This window comes from Vanellus vanellus (assembly GCF_965231255.1).
Source record: "Vanellus vanellus genome assembly, chromosome: 2".
Lineage (NCBI taxonomy): Eukaryota > Metazoa > Chordata > Aves > Charadriiformes > Charadriidae > Vanellus > Vanellus vanellus.
The window spans coordinates 68190963-68200417 of NC_138906.1; the positions used below are offsets into that span (position 1 = coordinate 68190963).

Below are 9455 nucleotides of genomic sequence, written 5' to 3' on the forward strand. Positions count from 1 at the left end.
AACCTGTGCTTTCTTTTCCAGCTGGATTTTCAGTCAAACTTCCAGTACAGCGTTAACAAAGAGTAGATGGAGAGAAGGGACTTGGTGATAGCTACAGGACCCCTCACTTGTATCTCCTTTGGTGAACTTCACTTTAAAACTTAAAATGTCACATTTCCTCCATGCACAATTTTTAATTAAAACCTCTCCATTGAAAAGGTCAGGACAGCTTGACTCTCTGCTGCCCATGCGCTGATAGCCCGACAGCAGTGAAAGCTAATAGCAGTAAACAAAATTCCTCCCAACCTGAAGAGAAAGCACCGAGGACCCTCTCTACCTGGAATAACTAACGAACAGCAGCAATGACAGCCTGTCCCTGCGTCCCAATCCTGCCACGTGCCTTGTGAGGAATTGCTACCCATTGCCCCTGTTCTTGCTGCTTTCTGTATAAATAATACACAGCTCCTCACCTTACCAGTCTTCTCATCTTCTGCCCTTTAGCACTGCTTCATCTGCTGCTCCCCCAAGACTACAATCTTATTTTTAAGTGTTGGGTGCAACGTGCTTTTGCACTTCTAATATATGGGTACCAGTGAATTGTCAGATGCACCAAAACCTACTTTGTTTCATACTCTGCAATCGTGTTCATGTGATGAGCTCTTGATTGTTCATCTTTTCAGTGCTAATGTGTTTGGACACTGCAATTGCGTTGCTAAGATAGGCACTTTCTTTGCAGAAGAAAATTTTACTTCCGATGCTGTTGTCAGCCACAATAATTATTGCAGATTCAGCTGAAGCTTCTGAACACATATGTTCTGGTTGATTTAAGTTATGGACATATGAAACAAGTCACAGACCACAAATTTTTTTTATCAGCGAGGGAAAGAGCACAGCTGTTACCACGTACCTATCGTCAGTGTGCTGGAATCTTTTTTATTCAACACCAAAGGGACTTCCTCACCTATGAAAGCTAAAAACGCAGACAGCATTAAGAGGCTGTGAGTTTCAACTGCTGATTTCTCCTTTCAAACTGAAATATTAAATTTATAGAGAAACCTGTTTGACTAGAAAGAGACTTTTCACGAAATCCATGGTTGGCTCACGCCTAGAATTTTATTCATTCCATTCAAAAAATAGACAAAACTATAAGGTGTCACATATTGTCAGAGAGTACAAATGTCACATCTTTCTTTGTACAGTTAAATTTAAATCCATAGATTAAGACAGTGAAATAATTGCCCTGGGTGGGAAAATAATTAAGGGTCTTCCATGAAAGGACAAGTCTTCAGATAAGCATTTACACAAACGTATCTGGTTAAGCATAACTTTTTCTATCCTCTATAAAAATATAAACAGCATTTCAAAATGTCTTTAGATAAGTACGTTAAGGTCATCTAACATGGCATTAATGTACTGACAGAATATGGGGCGTGGGCATGTCAAACCACATTTAATAATCCATACCCAGCCAAAACTAAAACATTTTGTGTGAGCTTCGAACACAATATAATGAAAGAAACAATATCAAACCAAAGATACACAAGTATGATGTTCCTCTGCCAATATGAATTCTTTATTTTGTATTTTTTGTTAATATGGCAATGAATAAGACAAAAGTGGCAGTTTTGCACAGGTTAATTGTAACTGAGGATCAAGTACAACTTGCTTTTCCCACAAAGTAATGTTGCTGGGAAGGGACATGCGCCAGGATCAAATTAAGGGCGCTCACTGTCATATGTTTTACCTGCGCAGTATTACTTTGACACAGACTGTAGCATGTGAGAGGAGGGCAAGTGCAAATCACAAGGGCAGAATCTTGGCTTCCCAGACAGCAGAACCAGGTGGTAAAAGCAAACAATATTTTAAAGGCAAAAAGAAAATTAAACAAAAAGCCAACTCATCTAAACTTTAAGTAGTGGGATGTAGGGTGTTCCTGGTACAGCTGTCATAAACGCACCCTATGTCTTTCAGGGATGCAACCTGATAAGCTAAACACCTATTTGCTGTTGCAAGGACTTACCAGTTCAACACAGATTAAAATGTTTGAATACACTGAATATACTGGTCACAGGTCTAATCACATAATTTCCCTTTTCCCAGTCCTAAATTTGTATTGGAGCAGCTTCCCCATCAGCTGTGTGTTTGTATAGCAGAACACTTGATGTTGTAATTGACTAGCACGTATGCCAACAACAGCTGATATTTTCCAGTTAAAGTGATCTGCAAGTGAGAAACAAAACCTAAGGAAAGGGTCAGGTTTCAGATAAAGGTTGGACATTGTGAACTTTAGACAAAGTGACAGGTATCTTGGATTCTCCTGGTGCTGGCGCTTTTGTGACTGGGTTTGCATGCGCTTTTATATCAGCTATTCTCTCTTTAAATCTTTGCTGAAGATACTTTTCCTCTTTGGAGTAACTTTTAGCAAAAGCAGACATCAGCAGACATGCTGCCACGGTGGACCCTCCAAGACAAAACAAGATTGCTCCTGCCAGCTTGCATATATCAAGGGACCCATTAAACTGAATGGCATGGGTATCCACCACAACAAAATCATCTTTCCCAAGAGCTTCGATTTTCGGTGGCACAAGAAAACCCACTACAAGAACCGTTAAACCTATCAGCATAAAAGCCGTCCCAGAGATGAGTCCGACCTAGAAAACAAACAAAGAAACAAAAAAACCCAATTAATACTTCTTTCTAGTTTTTAGTTTGATAAATGGTCTTAGGATGCATTTAGCTTTCAAGGTCTTGCAGATACAGTTCTCTCTTCTAGGAGAAGGCTGATATTTTTCTTTTAGGTCACATGTGGCCCAGCTAGAACTAGATTATATGAAAAAACTGTCTTTTTACAACACATATTTATATATTTCAGTATTGACACTTCTGGAAACAGTGGAATATGCATATCTACATCTAAATAGCATTTCATGTCCAAAGGATCACAGTTTAACCCCAGTGCTGTGTGACTGATTATTTCTTTAGCTTTAGGTGGTGGTTAGTGCCAACAGTTCAGTCCCTGCTGATAGTCTGTGTCATATCCACCACTTGCTTTTACTCCATGAAATGTCATTCCTTTGCAGGGATTAGAAGGAAGTTATTATTGCTGTGAACACATTGCAGAACATTTCTAGCATGTTTTAAGTGTAAGTACAAAATTTGGTTCACACAGAATGGCCCTACCATCAAAGCACAGGGGTTGGATTAGAAGGCCTCACAGGCCCCTTCCAACCTCTGGTGTTCTACAATTCTGTCAAGTTCCCTGACCTTAATGGAGACCTTGTGGTTTTCTTGATCCCTAGGTCACACAGTGCCAGTGTTACTGCTGTTAACCTACCAGTCCTGTTCCCAATAACCTGGCAGGACTATTGTGGGTGCAGAGACGATGTAACCTACACTTTCAAGCTGTGGGTGGGGTTTCCCACACAAGACTTCGATGCTTCAGTGACACGGCTCCTTGCGATACAGACACTAGAGGATCCAAAGATCCCAGAATTCCCTTGCAAGCTGATGTATCTCAGTAAGAGCACCCTGCTTTCAGACAGATGGTTATTCCATCATCTCAGGGAAGACTGAGCAACAGAAGGCCTTTCTGCATGAATACGTAAAACCATTAGTTACATGGGAAAGTCTTGAAACGGGAGTTTCTCTCTCTGATAAACAGCAATTGGCAATACCTTCCAGAATGTAGAGCTCCACCTGCTAGGCGATCTCTGGATCTGAAAATCATCCTCATACTCCCAAATTGAAGCTGTGCAGTCCTCATAAAACTGATGCAGGTAGGAGCGAACTCCATAGCGTTGGTACCCTCCCTCGGTGCTGCCCTGTGCGTGCTTGGATCCGCAGATGTCAGCATAGGAGCTCATCCTTCCTACCTGCAATGAGAGGTTTCATGCAAAGCAGATCATTATCAATGTGGCAGGAGAGCATGCTGGATACAAACTCTCCAGATGACACAAAGAAAAGCAGCCCAGGAGAGACCTTTCCTTCACTTTTTTCCAAACTAAGAAATAAGCCTGGTAGAGTTGCATGCGATAACTCAGCTCAAGTGAACCCAAGGCACTCAGCATCTTGGTGCAGCACAGCCTAAAGGTGCTGCAGGGAACACTTTCTCCCATACCTAGGGTGCCCGCTCCCCATCTTTCACACTAGCATGCTACTGTGTTTCCATGGAGACTGAGAAAAGCAGAATGTATCAGGAACAAAAGCCAGCATCCTTCAAGGGCTCATGTTGCCTCTCATCCAGATTGCTTCTATCAGTTAGCTATAGAGTTTGCAACCTTAGGAACTTTCCAAACTCCTGGGTAAGGTTTTTTAATGTGTTTGCCTGAGGTTTTGAAATGCAGGACTAAACATTGACATAACATTCATAGCCATGAGAAACAGAGGCAAAATAATTCCTACACAGATTGGAACTGTCTATATCCTGTACTTAAATATGGATGATAACAAATGAAAGAGATGGAATGTCATAACAGCACCAATCTGCTCACTGAAGACAGTAAAATGGAAATACTAAACTTGTGGCAAGTCACTGCTCCTTTGGAGAAGTCAGTGGCCAAGCTCTTGCTGACTTCAATAAAATCAGAATTTTGCCTGCTATGAAAACTACCAACAGTGTTCCCTACTATTTCCACTTCATGGAAGTTTTCCTAACACACAAAATTTGTATTTAACTACACAGATCCCAGGCCTGAACTTCCTAGCACAGGTGCAATGCTACTGAATTCACTGAAGTAACACTAGTCCCTAAAAAACTTGAGCAACAGATCACTGTTACTTAAGCTGACTGACTACTCTTTAAAGAAGTTCAAAAAGTCTTAGTCCAAAGGGAACTGTTAATCAGTACTTGCATCTGAAAGTCACAGCTCAATTTATATCAGCTTCCATCAGTTCATCTGATTGCCACAGCAATTTTACTTAGAGGGAAGGCAGGAGGGTTTGACATGCTCACGGCTGCTAGGACCTCCTAATGTTGCAGCCCTACAGCCCTTTGCCCTTCAGGAATGGATGATCTTGCTGGGTATGAAACACCTGCCTATACAAGAAAAAACTCAAATGCTGCTGCATTTAAATTAAGCAGAAGCCAGAAAGTATCAATAGAGAATGGCAATAGCCTCAATGAAGCTCTTGGCTGGCTCCGAAATCACCGCTGGTATAACAGTGGTCTTTGAGCCTTTCAGAATCTGGTTGCGTTCTTGGCTGAGGGATAAAGAAGGATTTACTTTTTCCTCTTTATAAAACTCAGTAATCTTGGGTTTTATTTATTTTGTATATCTAACATGTATTTAGTTTGGGATTTCACGATCTCAACATCTTGTAATTGCAACTACCTCTCTTGCAACTCATGATGAGGTCTCAAGGCTCTTACAGAAGTCATGACTGAGTGGAGGAGGAGGCCCGTATGACACTGGAGGCCCTAGCAAGGGCCAGAGCTCCCTCCAGGAGATCGGGGGAGGGGGAGAGGGGAGCAGGACAGTGCTAGCAGCTGAGCTTTGCAGAGCAGGAGGAGTAGCGCCAGGCATAGCTTCTGGCAGGAGCCCCTTCTTTGAACCCAGAACTGCCTTTGTATCCCCTGCAGGTTTCCCTTTCCACTTCAGCCACCGTAAAGTATTAGGAAATCAAAGAAATGCTCTCTGACTCTGTGGATGGGCTTGTTTTCTGTACAGCATTAGTGCCCTCCGGAGTGTGTGCTGGCCTTCCCAGGGAAGACAAACAGGCAGGGTGGACGGAGGCCTTGAGACAGCAAGAAACTTTTGAGCAGCACCAGCTGCTCACCAGGTGAGCAGGGAGACCCTGGCACACAGGCCACCCCACATCAAGTTGTAGGTCACTAATACTGACTTTTCCCACTACAGTTAATATATTGAAAAAAATAGTTTGTTGTGCTCTTTTATATCACTATGAGCTTTTGAACACTATTACTTTTTGAAGTACAAAAACTATAGTGGTATGGATGCAAGTATATAATCTGAACTTTTGTGGGGAAACACCAAAAATTATTCCACTTTTGGAGCCCGTTTGTTATTCTGCAAAAGAGCTCACGTGCGTCCCTCCTTCTAAGAGGAAAAGAAGTCTTTTCTCACTACCATCATTTCTTCAACAGCTAGCTGCCATCTTCCACAGGACAAGCACTGAAGAGTTCTCCTAAAACCAGAATTCTTCTCACCTCATAAAAATACCTTAGGGCGAAAGGAGAGGATGAAGCAATGGTATAGCTTACCATAGCTGCCCCAGCTCTCACACAAAGGGTCACACAGGCTGTATCTCAAGCATAAGGACAGTTTGTGTCCATATCCCTCAATGTGTCTTTTGGTTATGAGTAAAGCAGCACTCCATCTCCCACATGAGAAAGAGGAAAATAAAGAGGCCAACCAAAGCTCTGCAGACTCATTCTCTCAGATCCTTACTTAGATCTTTATTCTCACATCAACCCTACCTCTTTGAATAAATTATGCTTAACTCCTTGCCAGCTTAAGTCATTCAGGTAAGCATACTTAGCATCACATAATGAGCAGAAAGGGAGGCCTTTTCTCCAGGTGTAAGTGATTCCATAAGGTCAACACAGGGAAGGACCAGACCTAACATGACCAGATAATGTGGCCTGCTGAAGCTCACTTGCATTACTCAAGCTGCCACCAGGAGACAATTTTAGAGCTGCTTTGGTTTCTCCAGAATTCAGCAAGCAGGCGAAGCACATTGCTGAATCTGAACTAGCAACTGTAGGTTTTCAATTAATTGAAGAAAACCCAGTGTAATGTGACAGAAAGCTGTATAAACACTATCTTGCATTCACTGTACTGTCTGTAGGTTTAGTCAAGAGAGAGAAAGGAAGGCGTGGTGTTTCTAACAGCTCGATGAAGAATTGCCTATAAGAACCACACAGCCTGAAATCACTTATATTACACATAGATTCTTTTTCTTGAGCAATCTAAAATGTTAATAGGTGATTTTGGTCAGGCATATGAGCAAAATGATAAATAAGAGCTGGGGGGTGGAATAGAAAATAAAAGCATGGTTTTTTGCTTGAAAGAGCTGTGATAGCATCAAGTAGTATGACCTTTTAAAATGAAGGGAAAAAAAAAAAAAAAAGACTGCCAGAATCATTAAGCATAAAGAAAATGTTCAGTAAGACTAATGTTATGCAGTGCTTGAAAAGAATTAGACTCTTCCACTTAGGATAAGTAATCTCCTATCTTTTGCAAAATACCTTGTCCCTTAGAGAGAAGAGAAGGCGGCTTCCCAGTCCTATATGACTCATTGAAGCAGCCTGGTAATCTGGCCTAAGACGGTCTCTTTACTCAACTGCAATGTAAACATAATGTTATTGTTCTTGCTACTTACAGATGGGGCAGAGGAACTGCAACAGTCAGAGTATGGTGGGAGAAAAACAGTTCTCTATAAATAAGAGGGAAACGTGTCACAGCATCAATTTACATTGGATGAATAAATACTGCAGTAGCTATGATCTCTTGAGTGTTGATGTGTATTTCCATATCTCACCTTCATGGCTGAGAAACTAAATGCTGAAGTGTTGGGAAACTTTCGCTAAAAAGGGAGTCACTGTTACCCAAATCTGCATTACGCATGAGCTTAGAACGCAAATCCAGGCCACAGGAAGCGGCTTAATCATTAAAAGTCTTTCAGTGCCTAAACACAAGGTGCCTAGGAATACGTGGGATGTATGATCACAGTTTCATAGTGCAACACTGCGTAGTAGCAATCCATCCCCTAGCAACTTTTGTTTCCATGGCAAAAGCTGTCCTGTTTACTTTGAGCTTTACTATTCTCCACTGATCTGGGGAGATGTGACTGAACTGGTGAACAGGCAGATTAAAAGATGAGCATGCTCCAAGAAAAATTACCCAATAAATTTCCCAAGTACTTTGCTTTCTTATTGAAGGGCTAGACACATTAAAAACAAAACAAAACCAAAAAACCCCCAAACCACATAAGAAACTGGCATCTGAAGGGCAGGACAAAGCAAATAAGGATGTGCCATTGCTCCGCAACACCAGACAGCCACCAAATATAAACCACAAACGCCGATGGATTTGCACACGTGAAGTCCCCCTCTCCTTTCTCCAGACTGACACACTTTAACCCTTCAGCTCACAGGACCACCTTCCCAGCCTTTACCTACGGAAGGTGAGACCCTCTGTGAGGAGCGAATACCAGAATAAACCACCCGTCTCTGACGGCAGTCTCCGAGACGGCCCTTTCGATGCCTCAGCTCCCTGTCACGCCAGTGCCCGGGCCAGAGGTTGTGCCGAACAGCGCTCGGCAAGGTGAATGCGAGCCAAGGTGAATGCGAGCCCTCGCAGGGCCACGGCCCCCCGCCCAGCGCCGGGCCCTCACACGGGGCAGGGGCGGCGAGACGGGCAGCTGCTGCCGTTCCCCCGAGGACTCCTGGGCCGCCCCGCTGCTTTCCGGGGCGACTCCTGCGCCCCGGCCGCGCACGGGGGAGCGAGTGGGGCCTTCTCCTGCGCAGGGGTCAAGGCTCGGGCGGGGGGAAGGCAGACACAGGCCGGGGCCTCCCCTCCCGGGGGAGGCGGCCCGGCCCGGCCCGCTCCCCAGCCGCCAGGTCGCGGTCCCTCCGGGACGCCCCGCCGGCCGGGCAGGACGCACTCTCGCTTGCCCGTTCCTCGGGCGATGCGGAAGAACTCCGCAGCGTCCGGCGGAGACCTGGCGGCCCTAATCCCTCTCGGCTCAGCACCTACAGACCCGCGTACCGGAGCCCCGGGGACAAAGCAGAGCCCGGCCCGGCCAACCCCCACTCTGCCCCGTCCCCGCAGCGTCCGGCCGCGGCGCCCCCTACCGCAGCGCGGCGGCGTAACCTCCTCCCGGCGGCGCCGGGGCAGCGCGGCACCAGCCTCCCCTGGGAGGGCCACGACTCGCCCTCTCCCCCCCCGGGCCAGGAGGCGAAGCACGGGACCCCGCTGTACCCCCTCCCCCGCCGGGCGGCCGCTGCCCCACCGCCACCGCGGGCAGCTCTGCGCCCCCCGCCCGCCCCCCGTGAGGGCGCCGACGGTCAGGGGACCCTCGCGGCGGCCCCGGGGCGGTGGGGTTTACCTGTCCCTCCTGCCGCTCCCCTCGGCCGGCTGAGCAGCGGCAGCGACGCTAGCTGCGGCTCTCCCACCCCGGTCCCATCTCCGCTCTGCGCCGCCCCGGCCCCAGACACCACGTATTATGTACGGCCCGGAGCGCCGCTCGCTGCCGCTCCGTGCCTGCGCACTGAGCCGCCGCCGCCGCCGGCGGGCGCGGAGGGGCGCCGGGCCGCGCTCGCCCCGCCGCCCCCGCCCGGAGGTGGCTCTCCAGGCGGCGGGGCGGGGGACGCCGCCGAGGACGCCGCTAGGTCGGGCCCTCCTCTCCCCTCCTCGGCGGCGGTGAGGAGGGTCCCTCCGGCCGCGGCACCGGCAGGGCTGTCCCGCGGGGCGGGCAGGCCCGCAGGTGCACGGAGCGGCGGCCCCGGTGCCCGC

At 46.9% G+C, this 9455-nt stretch overlaps 1 protein-coding gene across 1 annotated transcript; it reads right to left on the reverse strand.

The window, feature by feature from the left end:
* Window positions 1-1072: 1072 nt before the first annotated feature.
* On the reverse strand, window positions 1073-9225 carry NRSN1 (neurensin 1). The gene is made up of 3 exons (XM_082499472.1): window positions 9049-9225; window positions 3654-3851; window positions 1073-2630 (listed from the first exon to the last, which is right to left on the reverse strand). The coding sequence occupies exons 2-3, from the start codon at window positions 3840-3842 to the stop codon at window positions 2232-2234; spliced, it is 588 nt and encodes a 195-aa protein (XP_082355598.1). The 5' UTR covers window positions 3843-3851; window positions 9049-9225; the 3' UTR covers window positions 1073-2231.
* Between the last annotated feature and the right edge of the window lie 230 nt (window positions 9226-9455).

Coding starts and splice junctions, on each gene's coding strand:
- NRSN1 (XM_082499472.1), bottom strand. CDS start 3,842: ATGAGCTCCTATGCTGACATCTGCGGATCCAAGCACGCACAGGGCAGC. Junction 2,631..3,653: donor GGAGCTCTACATTCTGGAAG/GTATTGCCAATT, acceptor TTTGTTTTCTAG/GTCGGACTCATCTCTGGGAC.